Genomic DNA, 16,550 nt, shown 5'->3' on the forward strand with positions numbered 1-16,550 from the left:
TTACTGTGCAGATATGGACACAAATTTAATTATGAAGAGATTGGCGGGTTCTGAGGCAGGGGGAGGGAGTGGAAGCAGGACTATTTTAGTGATCTTAAATCTTTAAAAGGTTGAAAGTTAAAACCTGTTATCAAAGAAGAACTGGCCTGGGTCAAGCCTTTTGTGTTAGAAATGTAATAGAGTTTAGAACTAATCCACCAGGAGACAGTGTTGGCTGCTGGTGACATCAGGGGACTGGAGTCAGGACTCCTGGGTTCTAGTCCCATCTCTGCCACTCACTGGGAGACTCCCTGAGGAAAGTTACTTCATCTGTATGTCTCAGTTTCATCCAGCTCCAAAGTGGATAATAATCCTTGACCACATCACAGGAAAGACTTGAGAATGTATAGAAGCGCTTTCTCAGGTATTGCAATAAAAACTGATGTCAGTCATTAACCAAACTTCACCAGACATAGTGATTCAACACATTACTTACCAATAGCCCGTGCCAATGCTATGACCACCTCCTGGCATGTGGTCTGATCTGAGACGCCACACACAACCCGCTGGATACCATCAACCCAGACCTTCAGCTCCATCACCAAAGTTGCAGAGAAATTAGACTCTCTGGACCATCGCAAGGTGGCTTCCCTATAGGGATAGAAAACAAGTGCTTGATTTCATGTGCGCTGTCTGATCTAACGTGCCAGCCCCTAAACACTTCACAGCAATCAAATTAACAGGCATGCAAGATTCCCCTACAGAATGCCCATTTGTCAAAACAGCCAAGAGGCAATTTGTTAATGACAAGAATGGGAATTAGCCAATGGAGCCATGTTTCGGGGGCCTAAGACCAGCTACCATTTGACATAGCTTATTTCAAAAAGAGCTTTAGAAGAATACAAACCATTTTAAAGGCAGAGGGAACACACCTTTAATGCCAACATCTCGGTGTGATCATCCCGCAGCAGCAAGCGGTATCCCACACTTTACTGGACCTAAAACCAGCTGCTTGAAGCCACTCAGCTCAGCTCTTTGCCCCTCGCCCTGTTCCCTGGCTTCTTGTAAAGACCACCAGAAATTAGTTTGTCTTAAAAGAAGTCTCGAGTCCAGGATTGGGCCTAGCTCAAGAGGAATTTGTTCATCCCATTGTAAAGCCAGTAACATGGGCAGGTCTCAGGGAGCAGTTCCAGCATCCAACAGATATCACTAGCTTGCACTTTTCACCTGACACTCCCAGGTTAATCCTGGTTGGAATCGCTTGCTCATAGCTGGTTGTGGCTGCCAGCACTGCCACTGTCAAAGCAGGGGATATGCTACACTCAGGTTTTAAGTCCTACTAGACACAAGTCTTTCTCTTGCCAGTTTCACAGGCCACCATCCACCCTGAGCAATAAATGGGGATATGACGTGCAAGTCACAATGACTCCACAATCCTCCACTCCCAGACAGCTTCAGAAAGTACTTAATGTATCAGCTAACAGTTACCTTGCCTTCCCCCGCCTCTTCTTTGAACCTCTATCTACATGGAGATTTTAACCATGGGAGAACTACATTTAAACGTCTGTGCCCTATTTTAGAACAACTCATTACCACTCAGACACCACAGGAATGAGTAGGGCACAATGCCCAGATGTTGCCAGCTGGCGTGACAGAGCTGGACTGAGATCAGAAACTGTGTTGAACAGTTTATAATTCGATACTAACTAGGCTCCGGGTGTATATAGCAGCCATAAATAGCCCTGCAAATAAAACCTGCAGCTCTGTCTCAGTTGCTGTTTGCCAACATTCAAATGGGCAAGGCTTTGTTCACACCCATCCCACAGATTAAAGGAAGCTTGTGATCACAGAGTCATCCAATCAGAATGCAGAAACCATTTCATGAAAAGTGGGTGACCAATCACAGAGTTTGAAAACAGAGAATTGTAGATATGTAGGGCTGGATGGGACCTTGAGAAGTTATCAAGTCCAGCCCCCTGAGCTGTGGCATGGCCAAGTTAACCTAGACCATCCCTGACAGGTGTTTGTCCAACTTGTTTTTAAAAGCTTCTGATGATGGGGACTCCCCAGCCTCTCTTGAAATCTATTCCAGAGCTTAACTACCCTTGTCATTAGAAAGTTTTTCTAAATCTCCCTTGCTGCAGATTAAGCCCATTGTTTCTTGTCCTACCTTCAGTGGACATGGAGAACTGATCACCCTCCTCTTTCTAACACCCCTTGATATTGGAAAACTGTTATCAGATCTCCCACCTCAGTCTTCTTTTCTCAAGACTACACCTGCCCAGTTTTTTCTAACCTTTCCTCACAGGCCAGGTTTTCTAAGCCTTTTGTCATTTTTGTTGCTCTCCTCTGGACTTTTTCCAGTTTGTCCACATCCTTCCTAAATTTATCACTAGGTATTTTCAACCGCCTGTAGGCTAAAATTTGTTCCCATAAAGTGACTGAATAATTAACAGACTCACCAGTAAAACTCACTGTTCACAGGCAATTTGGAAGCCGAATAAAGGGGTTAGAGTTGAGTAAATTGTTCATTGCAAACATTTTAGCTAGTGCTGGCATGATTTGGCTCGGTCTACATTGGCCAGCCAAAATGCGCTTTCCCTCATTGTTTCCTTGTGCTCCCAGTCAGTCTGTCTCCACCTGTTGTCACTTGTCTTATATCTAGATTACAATCTCCTCAAGACAGTGACTGTCTTTGTTCTGTGTTTGTACAGTGCCTGGTACACCAGGGCCTACTCGACACTTGGGCTCCCTCAGTGATACTGCAAAGCAAACACATAATGGGTCTGCACCTTGTTTTGGTTTATTTAAAAGATCTGAGGTGTTTTCCAGCTTGTGCTTTTAGCTTTAGAAATATGAAAAATGTCAGGTCGCTTCTCTCTTGTTCTTACTGGGTGAAGCAAGGCAGGAAGCACACTAGATACCCGATACTAATCGGCACAGATTACATGAGCCACTTATCCAACAACAACAACATTCATATGGTCTGAATCAGCTTCACATCAAAACTATGAAAAGAATCCTGAGTGAGGACACCTTGAGCTGCTACTCACACACTGGAATCCTAACTAGAAAGCCATTCTGCTGGACACAATGCCACACCTTGGTATGTTCCCTGCTGTCAGCCAAAGCAAACTCCAGAAATAGTGCTTCACCCAGGAAGAGAACATAATGCTCGGAGATGCCTAGAAAGTTGGGGGAGGCAGGTTCAACTCAACTGGCTAAATGCTTTGAATTCCTCTCTCGCTACACCTAGGAACCCGTGTTCACTATCTCTACGTGACTAACTCTGACATCTTAACTATTCACAGCTGTTGCCAGAAGACTGGGAAAAGGCAGGTATAACTAGAAGCACGAGTGTTTAAGAGAATGCACTGCATATGCATCTTCAAGTGATGGATGAACTACAGAATGTTTGGAGACTTAGCCAAAGTCTATCTGAACCACGGGCACTGACTTTCCAATGTGCTGGCGGGTGCTCGACTCCCGGCTCTGCCCCAGGCCCTGTCCCCATTCCACCCCTTCCCAAAATGTCCCACCCCCGCCCTGCCTCTTCCTGCCAGCTTCTGCCCCCTCCCCCGGAGCAAGCTGCTCCTTGCTCCTCTGATCGCAGCGGGCGGGAGGTGCAGGGAGGAGGGGAGGTGCTGATTGGCGGGGTCTGCCAGTGCGCGGGAAGCACTGGGGAGGTGAGGGGGGAAGGAAGCCAATGGGGAACTGCCGGTGGGTGCTCAGCACCCACCATTTCCCCCCCACCATGGGTGCTTCAGCCCCAGAGCACCCACGGAGTTGGTGCCTATGATTTGAACTCTCTGCTCTACACAAGGGCGACGGCAGCCTGGCTGAATGAGGGAGATTCCACAACCTTCTGCTCTAGTTGGGTGGGCAGGACCACCCCAGGAATAGCTCTTCCCTGCAGGATTTCAATACTTTCCCAAGCCAGCAAGGGCTGAAGTATGTGATCATGGAATTAAAAAACAAAAACAAAAAAACACCATTTTGAAAAATACTTGGTTTGTGTTTTGGGCAAGGATGGGATGAGGGAAGGAAGCAACATTTGAAAGTTATTAATTTCTATTACAGTAACCCTTAGGAACCCACTGAAGAACATAAGAACAGCCATACTGGGTCACAATGCAGGTGCTCTAGAGGGAATGAACAGAACAGGTTATCATTAAGTGATCCATCCCCTGTCACCCATTCCCAGCTTCTGGCAAACAGAGGCTAGGGACACCATCCCTGCCCATCCTGGCTAATAGTCAGTGATGGACCTATCCTCCATGAACGTATCTAGTTCTTTCTTTAACCCTATTATCGTCTTGGCCTTCACAACATCCTCTGGCAAAGAGTTCCACAGGATCAATACCCCACTGGGCTAGGAACCAAACAGACATAACTAAGTTAGCCAAAGCTACTACGGGAACTAACTCATGGAGACAGTCACATTATACACAACAGTGAAGTAGTTCTGCTACAGGCCCCCTTGTCTCCCCAAAAATTTACATCTGACTGGAAGCAGCTGGTTTTAAAACACTCCATGATGAATTCCGGCTGTTCTAGCATGGTGTGAGTGACCAGCATGGATGGGGCTGAGTTAGAGATGGGTACAAGCTGCTGCTTTCAGATCAAAATAGGACCTTTTAGCAAGACTGGACATGGGTTTCATAGTTTGGACTCATCTCTAGCCTAGAAGAGTCTCTGAACTCCATTAACCCCCTTCCACAACAGCCAGAGTACAGACCAAATTACTACTGGAAACTGGTTCAGGCTATTTAAAAGGGGTTCCAGTTTCCCAGCCCAGCATACACAGAACACAAAACAAGATGGCATCTCAGTGTCTGGTTGGGTAGTGGCTGCTGAATTTTCTCTGGCAATTATTTCTGGCTGGAAATCTGTTTTTTACTCCTGCAATGATAACGCCCAGGTATTTCCGCTGAGAGCATGAGTTCTCGTGGGTTAGTTGGATTTATTCCTTCTTTTTATTTCAATTACTCCAACAAGTTGGCAACAACTCACTGGGGATTTTCCAGGCAATAACTGAAGCAGGAAAAGCAGCTCTCAGTCATTCTCCCCACCCCAGCAGTGGGGCGTAAAGGTGACGGGGTAAGTATTTTCAACTCCCAGTTATCTTTAACTGGGAGGAATAAAAAGACCTTTACAAAACAGCATAAGCCATTAAAAGGTTTCCCACATGTACCAGAGGAGTGTGCTAAAGAACACCTCAGAGCTCAGATTGCCTTTGACAAACTCATCACTATAGAAGGGCTTTGTCAAAGTCCCCCACCAAGTTTATTAGCGTTCGAGTGAAACTCACTACTTAATGCTTTACAATGAGACACTAGGAGGCCATGTCTATACTCAGAAGAACATATCAAGTTAGAATAACAACATTTCCAGTGCCTTGACCCCAGGTTAGAAGAGAAGGGTACTGGGACTCCTGCTCCCATAAGTTTCAAGATCTCCCCATCCTCACCATCTAGCCACAAAGAAAGGAGTACAGTCACAATCTCCTGAAAGCTGTTGCGAAGGCCAGGCTGAGAACCTGTGTGTTAATGCAAATGTTCTACTTAGCATGAGATTGCCCTTACTGTGGACAAGGACAGTTGTGTTTAAGGATATTAGTTGGTCCTGGTTAACCGTAGAGTCTGATTTGGCAGGATCCAATTAGCAATAGCAAGTTTGCATCTTTATGTATATCACACGGAAGGATTGGAAATGCACAGTTTAAATACTGGGGATCACCCAGCAACCATGAAGACCTGAACAGAATGGTTAGCCTGAGACACTGCATGGCTGGCAGCTTTTGAAGATGCTACTTATCCTCTGCCCCATGTCTTGCCTCTCTCCAGGCCTGTCCTACCCTGTTTGATGATGGGTACCAAACACAGCTCCCTGACTGCACTGAAAACGGCTGTCTCCCTGGCAGAGACAGGGTCCAGCACCCATTTTAGCAACGAGTGGCAGACTTTACTCTCACCATGCTAGCCCCTGGCAAAGCCAGCAAGGCACCTCTTTTCAACTCCAGCTGAGTGGGACCCCTCACGAACCCCACCTCCCTAGTTCAGGGGATGCCTTTTAAAGGTCAGGGAAGTAACCAGGGTGATTAATGTGAGAGAGAACCTTTTCATGGCTGCCTTGATTTACAAGGTTATGGCCACTGCTAGTATGTGGAGGAGGGTGGGAACAGCCTTCAGACAGCAGTCTGCTAGTCATCTCAGCAGCTTGTTTGAATGCATCACTCCCTGGGTGAGGGTGGGGATGGAGGAATCCTGACCACCTGCGCAGAGGAGGGATTAGCAGAGCTTGGTTCATTCATGAAAGGAAGGGTGGGGGGAAATCTTTCCTAAAACCAAACCCAGCTCTGAGTCCAAAGAAATGGCCTTGCTGAAGGTGTGGTTTCTTCAAGCTCTCACCCAAGGACACGTACATCTGGTCACTCCAATAGAGCGACAGATGCGTCAGTACTCTAGCTCTCTGCATAGAGCAGGGGAGGCTTTACAGGGGCCATGGAGGAGAAGGGTTTCATATGATGTGTCCCATTTCGGATTTTCTGGCAGCAGCTGCCACATCCATGTTCAAGGCCCAGATTCTCCTCCCAGTTAATGGGAGTTTTGCTGCTGACTTTAATGGAAGTAGGGACTGGCTCACTGTGAAGCAGTTTCCCACCTCCTTTTCTGCTCTCCTGCAGTAACAGTCTCCACTAGACCTTGACTATACTTTGCCCAAGAAATCTGGACCTGGACAAAAAAATAATTACCCCCGCCATACAGTCTCTTCCTCATTTTAAGTGAGGTCTCTCTTTCACACACTCGTTTCGTCTGAGGTGGGAGGTGTCTCCATTTCAGTTTCACCTTAGACACGTTCTAGAGTTGGCCTACGTGGGTTTGACGTGTCTCTCATGGATTCTAGTTTGTGTGTGATCACTGGTTCTTTATGTGGTAAGCTCGGTCTTGGTTTTGCACGATCTGCAATAGTACCACCATCTGCTAGCATGAAGACTACTGAGGGGACTGATAGCTACCTAGCTTGCTGTGGTTTTTCACCTTCTTTCCAGTAGGCAGTATACGTTACGCTCACTGATCTTTGATAAATTGGCTATTGTAGATCCCCACAGCCAAGCACCTGAACAATCCTAAGACAAACTGACCTGCCAAGGATTTTAAATATTTGGGCTTGTGTCCTTTACCATGTACAAAGGCAGGCCTGAAAGATGAGTCTTTTAAAGCTTTCCTCACCCTGCTTTTGCCTTTTTTTTTTTTAAACCCTAGACAGTCAGCTCTGGTCTTCCCTGGATTTGCTCAGAGGGCCTATAGGTTGCCTTGGAGAACGTACGTGGTGAGCTCTCATGCCTTACCCCAGGAGGCTCTCAGACTGGGGTCTATGGAGAGCTGGCTGCTCATATGATGCTGGCTCCTTCTCATTTCCAGCTCTACAAAAGGCAGCTAAAAATAGTTTCTTAACATGGCTTTTCCACATGAGCCATCGCTTCAGTTGCCACAGGCCTATTATTCAGTCAGCAGGAGGGCATGGTGTCCACAGGACAGTCTTCCTATTAAGACGGGCTGCACACAGCGATCGAGTGCACGAGGAGGGCTGCATGAGGGAACTAGATGTGACAGACACTCAGCTTTGGTTAAAAAATGCATTTCTAGGCCTTCTTCCATGCAAAAAGCCTTAAAAACAGTCCCGACACAAACAGACTATTAGGCCTCAACGGAACAAGCAGCTGAGCCCAATTTAAGCAGCATACCTGGGATGATAATTTGTTGCATTCCTGCAGTGCCTAGTAGCCCCAACTAAGATCAAGGTCCTAATGTGCTAGGTGCTGTATATACACTAGTAAGGGATGGTCCCTGCTCCAAAGAGCTTACAGTCTAAATAGACAAGACACTCTCCGGTGCAAGGGGAAATAGAGGCACAGAGAGGGGAAGTGACTTGCCCAAGGTGATACAGCAAATCAGTGGCAGAGCAGGGAATAGAATCCAGTCTCCCAAATCCCAGTACAGTGCCCTATCCGCTGGACCTCCACTGCTTCGGAGAGGATTCCTTCCACCCCAATTTTTGACGATTCTGTCAAAGAATCATCATGTCAACCCTCCCCAAAGTCAGTGATGCAATAAATGGCAAATAGGAAGTCAGAAAAAAATGGTTCTGCAGGCTTCCCCAGACTGGTGGCTCTCTTGATGATGCTAAAGAAATGCAAGTTATTACAATGCAAGCCTAAAAGACCAAGTATGTATGCATGTGAGGGAGCATTTTTAACCAGCAAGTCGCAACATACGTATTTCCATTAGCTAGCGAAAGCCATGTAGCCACGTTTATTGATCCATAATTCTCAGATCTATCAGAAGGTTCCTTATTTGCATCCCTCACAAGTATGCCAGCAGAGCAAAACACATTATAGAAAGGAACCCTTTGGAAGCATGGTAGGGCTCTTCAGATTCTAAGGATTTCGCCAGTTTTTCTCCACAGGTTTCTATGGGACCATGATCCTAAATTAGGCAATGGATGCTCAACGCCAACAGTTTCATATGGAAATAAACACACTGTGTCTAAGAGGAGGCAAATTGCAGATAAATATGATGCTGTAGATGGACAGAAGTATTGAAAACTGAAAAGCTTCCTGCTATGCAATACTCATAAGACTCCCAAGAGTGACAAGCTATTTTCCCCAACACTTAGGGCCTTAATCAAAGTTCACTTATTTCAATGGCCTTTGGATCTGGCCCTTATTTGGGAGAACACCACAGCTCATGTGCATCACCCTGGTTTCCTGCAAATTCGGCTGTGCCAATGCTACTCTCCACGATGCGTTCTCCCCCATAAGGCCCAATCCCAAACATGCCAAGTACCTTCTGAAGGGGGCCAAGGACCTGTTGCTCACCACCCTCAATTCCCATTGGCTTCCTCTCTCCGGAGATGGTCCGTGTAACAGCCACCGCACTGGTTTTTTGTGCTGGTAGGCACAGAGATAAAGACTGGGAGGTATTTTTTGAACTGGGCAAGCACAACTTTTCACAGGGAGTGGTTAGTATCACAGCTGCCTTCTTCCCCACACGAGGAGAGTCAATACACTCGTGTCACAGCTCATTCGGCATGACCCATGGAAACTCGCAGCCCGGCTGCCCAAGCATAGCTACTGAGTCACGCTGCTCAGGAGAATTTACAGTCAACACTTAGGCTATAGCATCTGAGAACAACCCCTCTGACACGATTCCAGCCCCAGTGCTGAGCCGTTGCCTCAAACCTTAATGCAGAGCACAGCATTCAGCCAGTCACCCCAAGGAAAATCAGACTCATAGCAACTAAGGACTTGTTTCAGTTTGTACCATTTCCCATCCTCGTTACCAAGAAACTAGGTTCATGCTGGGCCATTCTCCCTAGTAACAATCCAGTGGCACAAGAACAAGAAATATGTATTTCCGCTGCTGGGAAAGTCTGCAAGAGAATAAGATTTATGCTAGTTTTTATTTACCAATCCCCTATGTTGACTGGCTCTGGTTACTTCACCCCATTCTCATAGGTTTCTGAGATTGTAATAGTAGCTGGAGTCAGTCTTTGGGCCAGAAGCACTTTTCTCATTTCTTGCTTCCCCCTTCGTGCTTTGTTAGAATAAAGGAGACATCCCCGTTAGTCTGGATGCAGCGCTAAGTCTGCAATTGTATCCTCCTTGTTCATCCCCTTTCCTTCACGGCCAGCTTTGCAGGAACAACGCTCTAAAGAGTCACCCACCCCAGCTGCAGCCCAGAGCATCTTCCATAACTGCATCCAAGCTGCAGATCCTCTAAGGCATTGCCCAAGTCAGATGTCCACATGCACGAGCATAACCAGAGCACAGGAAGAGCCACGCTACGCCAGCTGGTACCATCTGCTTCCAAGCCCACCACAAAACCCTTTCGTCAGAGTGGGTTAGTCACATTGAGAACAGAACCCAAGAACATTTTTCAGGAGACACTGACTCATGGGTGACTCCGCATCCACCTGTACCAATCATCCCTGCAATGACGTCACCACACACATACCCTCAGAGTTGGATCCCCACCTGGGCTTGCTACCAAAGCCACTACTTGTCAATACCGCCCAAGGCACCATCCGCCCATGCCAGACTTTCCCCCATTCTGCATGACTCAGGCAGAGGAGGAAATGGAGTGGCAGGGATGCCAAGTAAACAGACCTGGCAGTGTAGGAGTCAAACGATCAGGAGGGAGGAAGAATACATGTGATGAGAGAAGGTGGGCAGAGCAAGAGAGTAAGCCAATACTGGAGGGAAGATGAGGGTAGACATGGAACGGGGTAAGAGAAGACACACCAGCCAGAGAACCCCCAAGCTAAATATTAAAGTTCTCAGGAACAGGACTTGGAAGGAAAGGAGGAGAAGGGTCAATATTTGCCCCACAGAAACCTCAGCGACTACGGATTTCCCTCACATATAAGATATCATCAGCTAGACTGCAAATATGGTCTGGGTCTTCTTCTAGGACTTCTATCCCATTGTATTATTTCTCAGATGGATGGTGGTGACGGGCTCCCTCCAGACCCACAATGTTGCTTGCACCGTGCCTAAGCACCTTATCATCAGACTACTGGTATCGCTTCAGAAGGCAACGGAGAGCAAGGTCCACAAAATTATGAGTTTATGTCATTACTCTGGTAGAGAGACTGGCTTAGGCCCTCCACCCCAAGGAGGTCTGTTGTCTTAAAGGGACAGTGTCAATTTACGCCACATTGATATTTTTTTATCCTACTATTGATATAACACACAAAACTACAATTGAAAGATTAGAGAAAAAAATACTTCCTCGAATCTTCTACACTTGGCATTACATCAAATAGCCCATTTCACAGTTTACTGTTGGTGCAAGTCTCTGAGTCAGTGACAGAGAAGAGAAAAACATTTGAATAAATATGACATTAACCCCTCCTCCCCTCAAAAAGGCACAGGGATTTGGGGCAGATGTAGTACCTCAAGCTACATTTCACTCATTTTTTTTAAATTGACTATATTTCAAGTGGACAAGGTTCCTTTAATCCATTTGTAATCCTTCCCATGCCTGCATGTCATATTTCCTAAATGGATTGTTCTGTAGCAATGTCAGGTTCGAGGCATCAGAATTTCTTGGAAAGCATTTAACAACTGAATAGACCATCTGGTTGCTACACGCCCTCTCGCTGTCAGGTGGAGGAGGGAGATTAGCTCATACATTTGGTCTTCACGGCAAAAACTGGTTCCTTGTTACGTGGCAGTGCCTACATGACTCCCGACAGTATGTACCTAGGCAAGGTCAGCCCTATACCCCTCATCTGCAGCTGACCCCATCTGGCTACACTGCATTGCAAACTACCTGTGCCTTGTCTCCACCAGGATTTTACAGTCTGACAGGTATCGCAGTTTTGCGGGGAAGACAGAGCTATCGAAAAACACATAAAAATCAGACTCACTTGCCGTTCTCCGATAGGCGACGAGGAAGCAAGCTGGACAGCACAGCCTTGTGCGTACCAATCTACTTCCAGACACACAGCTGTTTTCATGCCCTGGTAGCAAAGTTTACTTTGTGCATGTCAGAAAAAATTGTCTAGCCCTATTGCCATTTGCTATAGCCCTATCCAGCTGACTACCTCTGGCAATCATTAACCCACATTCCTCCAGCAGTCTCCCTCCCAGGGCACAAAGGGTTGGGGGGGGGGGGGGGAGATTAAAAAAAAAAAAAAAGCCAGCTGAACTGGAGCTAATCACAAAGCAGAGTGACTAACAATTCTCTTCTGTTTATGGCTAACATAAGACTCCCTCCCCCACCCCAGGTAAGACATTCCTGCACAGTGATTCTCCGCCCTGGCATATTTCTGTGAGGAAGCAATACCAGCAGGCAGCACGGACAGGGACTTCCCCCTGTGTCTCCCTAACAACAGAAGTTAAACCTTTGCGGATTGTGTAGTTTGAAAAAAAAAACAAATACATCATCTCTTCTGCCTTCTACACCAGCCACCGACATCTCCTTGAAGGCCTCTCCATTCTCTTCCTGATTCTCTTCTCCACTAGTGCCCTCTACAATCGCCCTCAGGTGACCTCATCCACTGCCCTGGTTTTGTACCACTTGTGCACCAAAGGCTCAAACCCACCTGCCCACCCTTGCCCTCTGCCCAAGCCGAGGGCAGATCCTCATGGAGATCCCGCCACTTCCTTGTACTAAACGTGGCAAAAACTAAACTCATCGTTCCTCCAACACCCTCTTCCCCATCCCTGTTATCATCTCCTCTAAAACAGCGTTTTTCAAAGTGCGGGTTGCGACCAAGTACTGGGTCGTGGCACATCAGGCACTGGGTCGCTCTAGTCAACACCGCCGACCGGGACGTTAAAAGTCCCATCAGCGGTGCTGCCCAGCTACCTGCTCCGATATCGCGTTGTGCCCAGAAGCTGCCAGCAGCAGGTCGGGCTTCTAGACGGGGGGCCACAGGGCTCCGCGCACTGCCCCTGCCCCGAGCACCAGCTCCGCACTCCCACTGGCCAGAGCTGGGGGTGGGTGGGTGTATGCCTGTGGGCAAGAGACGCGCGGAGCCGCTTGCATGCCTCTGCCTAGGAGCTAGATGTGCTGCTGGCCGCTTCAGGCGCAGTGCAGTGCCAGGACAGGCGGGAAGCCTGCCGCTGCACCCCCGCTGAGCCGCTGACTGGGAGCCGCCAGAGGTAAGTCTGCACCTCAACCCCGTATCCCAGCCCTGAGCACCCCCAAACCCAGAAACCCTTCCTGCACCCCAAACCCCTCATCCCAGCCCCACCCCAGAATCTGCACTCCCAGCCCAGAGCCCTGACCCCTTCCTGCATCCCAACTCCCTGGGACACCCTACAGCCCCCTCCCACACCCTGAACCCCTCATTCCCGGCCCTACCCTGCAGCCCTCACCCCAACCCTCTGGCCCAGCCCTGAGCCCCTCCCACACCCTAAACCCCTCATTCCCAGCTTCACTGGGTTGTGGGCATCAACAATTTTCTTTAACTGGGTCCCCAGGAAAAAAGTTTGAAAACCGCTGCTCTAAAACGTCTCATCGCTCAGCCTCCTAATGCTGGGGTTGCCTTTGCCTCCTCCTCGTCTCGCCCCCAAACGCTCTCTGGTTCTCTTTGTTGCTTCTCCCTCTAAAGGCCTTTCTAAAATTCATCCCTCACCCAGTCCCAAGATCAGGCTCTCTCCTGTCCCTCCACGACTCCCCTCTCCTCAACTTAGCCAACATCCAGCACCTAACACAAACACTTTCCCTTCCTCCTGCCCTGACCAAAGCACCTCTCTCCTCAAGGCCCTTCACTGGTGGCCTAGGTGTAAAAAGAAAGCCACGTCCTGGGTACCAGGGCTCTGCCCCTGTCTAACTGCCTCTCAAACAGATATTGTTTGCGTGCACCCAGCTCATGAAGCAATCTGGATCGCTCTCTCGTGTGACCCGTCCTCTTCATTATTTACTACTCTCCCGGTCTGTGTCTCATCTGCAAACTATCAGTGATGATTTTCTGTTTTCTTCCAGGTCATTGATATAGATGTCAATGGCAGAGAGCCAAGAATCAATCCCTGTGAGACCCCACTAGGAATGTACCCATTCAGAGATGACTACCCGTTTACAAATTACGTTTCGAGTCCTGGCAGTTAGCCAGTTTTAAATCCATTTAATGTATGCCGTGTTCATTTTGTATCATTCTAATTTCTTAATCAAAATGTCATGTGGTGCCAAGTGAAATGCCTTACAGGTGTTTAAATATATTACATCAACTCTATTACCAATCAAAATTTTAGTCTTGTTAAAAGAAATATCAAGTTAGTTTGACAGGATCTATTTTCCATAAATTATGTTGACTGGCATTAGCGACCCTCCTTTAATTCTTAATTAATCAGCTCCTATATCAGCCATTACATTATTTTGTCTGGGATCAATATCAGGCTGATAGGCTTGTAATTACCTGTGTCATCTTGTTTACCCTTTTTAAATGTTGACACAACATTAGCTTAATTCCAGTCCTCTGGAACTTCCCCAGTGTTCCAAGAGCTACTGAAAATCAACCTAATGGACCAGAGAGCTTCTTGGCCGGCTCTTTTAAAACTCAGCTACGAGTTATCTGGGCCTAAAATGGTGAATTGTATTCTGCACTGAAAGCATTTGATCTTCAAAGTGAATGTGGCTAAGGCCAAAGACATGAAATGAATTCAGCATTACAGTGAAATCCAAGGTTATAGGAACCACAATGGAGTAGCACTGAAAGAAACAATCTACTTGATAGTTGTAGATGTTTGTGCAGTACACTTTGGAAGAGGCAAATCTTCGGACTCCTCCTGGGCTACATTTTCTGAGGAAAATCCTCTGTTATTTTTTAATATTAACTACAATCAGTACGTAAGGGGAAGTAGGTGCAAGTGTAATATTCTTACTTCTGAAGTACATGATAGAAGCTAACATTTGATTTTAGTTCTGCCTCAGTTGTAGATACTTAAACACACACACACACACCCTTGTGGCCTCCAGCTGTCTATTATCCAGAAGTTCTTAAATGTTCCCCAGAAACAGGAGTTGAAGAAAATCCAGCACTCCAGTCATATAGCAATCTCTCCCAAATAAGTACTGTCAACATCAAATTTTAAACTCTCATTATATACGATACCATATTAAGTTTCTAGGCTTGTGAAGGTGACCTTCCAAAAGCAGTTCCAGTACCTCTGCTGGTATTCATAGCTTTGCGCCAAGCTGTAAAACCCAGATCAGAATTCCCTCAATTTTCAGGGATGCTATTCAGAATCCTGTAGGCAGCACTGAAACTGACAAGAATTGGGTCAATTTCTCATTGCTGCTTTAAAAAGCTATAAGCAGCAGCACCGACAGGCAGTGGACCTACCACTGTGGACTCCCAAACATCAGAGATTAAGGGAAGGAGAGTGCAAAAGCCATTTCCACAGTACAGCAACAAATAAGAGACCAACCTGCTCGACATGGAAACATCAGATTTTCCTAGCTACATCACTCAGAGTTGTTAAAAATTTCACACCTTGAGTACCATCATTAGGTCTACCTAGTCCCCGTTGCAGACGCAGCTAGGTTGATGGAATAATTCTTTGGCCAACCTAGCTACTTCCTCTTGGAGAAGTAGATTAACTACATCAATCTCTAGCTTGCTTATATATACCTGCCCCTGGAAATTTCCACTACTTGCATCCGAAGAAGTGGGTATTCACCCACGAAAGCTCATGCTGCAAAACGTCTGTTAGTCTATAAGGTGCCACAGGATTCTTTGCTGCTTTTACATCAATGGAAAACCCCCTTCTGTCAATGTAGGAAGTGTCTACACTAGAGAGCTGCAGCAGCACAGCTGCACCACTGTGGCTTGTGAAAGTAGAATGAATTATATTGTAGAAGTAGAATGAATTAAAGAAATGCTGTATGTTCCTTTAAGCAGGAATGAGGAATGTTGAGATAAAGTTGTCAGGAAGAGGAACATTAAGGTATCGAACAATGGGTCCACTTAAACTGATGGTGGGACATTAACAGGAGTTGGTGAGAGTTAATAAGGACATAAGAGGTGTGTCTAGCCAGGTAAATTGATCAGTTCTGCTCCCTTTGTAATCTTGTTAATTTCGTGCCCTTTTATCTGTATAAATAAGGTGGTTTGAGCCTTGTATGGCACTCACATTTTCTGGGTGTATTAGCAGAGCACTTTTGCTAATAAACAGAGTGGTCTGACAAACTGAGTCCTGAGTCTGACTTTGACAGGCTGTACCACTGTAGCAACTGTAGTGTAGACGTACCCCGGGTGGTAGAGCAGCAGAGACCATACCCCACTCTCAGCAGCAAGAGGTTTAGAATGGGGGACAGAGAAGGATGCAAGAGAAGTTTGAAGGCCCTTTGAATTTGTCTAACACTCACTAGTCAAAGGCTACACACTACAGATGAAACTCCCAAGCGACATCTAGGGAGAGCACCCTGGAAGGAATCCCAGCAGCTCCAAGGGTATTTCTTTTGCATTAGGACACTGGGATCCCCATCTTTCTCATCAGTCTTTGTGCTAACAGGTTTAGTCTGCTGTCAAGGTTCATGGCCACTGGAGAGGATTTTTGGGGGCACAGGGAAAGAAGTGGGAGAAAGAAACAGTAGGGATGGACACATGCTTTCTGCATGAGTTAAGTTTATTCAATTCTACAGTTGACATTCTCTAAAGCTACTAAGCACATGTGTTCACTTCCTACAAGTAGGCGGGGAAAGAGGGCAGCTGGGGCCACTTCATTCTTCCCCAATCTACATTTGCCGATTTTGTTACAATCCTTGATCTATTCCCAACAGACGTGGGCATGCTCTCTTACCACGTACAGAACATTTACATTCTTCAGACTGCTTCAAGCACATCTACCAAAAATCCCAAGACACCCTTCCTCAGGCACAAAACCTGCTGACAGAACAGGATCTGCCCATTGAACTGTCTTCTCAGCATAGCCTCAGCTTGTAACAAGATGGGCCTCAATCCTTTTGTGTCTAATCCTCCCTCTCCTTAATCCACCCCTGCCCAATTCTTCCCTGTGCAATCAACTGTGTGCAAGCAAGCCCTTGTTTTAGGAC

The 16,550-nt window shown here is 46.8% G+C and overlaps 1 protein-coding gene across 11 annotated transcripts in view; it reads right to left on the reverse strand.

The window, feature by feature from the left end:
- The window catches only part of RASSF7 (Ras association domain family member 7), a 146,267-nt gene that overhangs the window by 18,681 nt on the left and 111,036 nt on the right, over nt 1-16,550 (reverse strand). For 10 of the 11 annotated variants that reach the window (XM_045012677.1, XM_045012676.1, XM_045012672.1 and 7 more), the window contains one exon: nt 476-630. In XM_045012677.1, coding sequence (XP_044868612.1) covers nt 476-578 — 103 coding nt within the window. In that variant the 5' untranslated portion in view covers nt 579-630. Of the gene's footprint in view, nt 1-475; nt 631-11,415; nt 11,436-16,550 lie in introns of those variants that run through there. The other variant, XM_045012679.1, reaches the window with a different exon arrangement.

Source organism: Mauremys mutica, chromosome 4, assembly GCF_020497125.1.
Source record: "Mauremys mutica isolate MM-2020 ecotype Southern chromosome 4, ASM2049712v1, whole genome shotgun sequence".
Classification (NCBI taxonomy): domain Eukaryota; kingdom Metazoa; phylum Chordata; order Testudines; family Geoemydidae; genus Mauremys; species Mauremys mutica.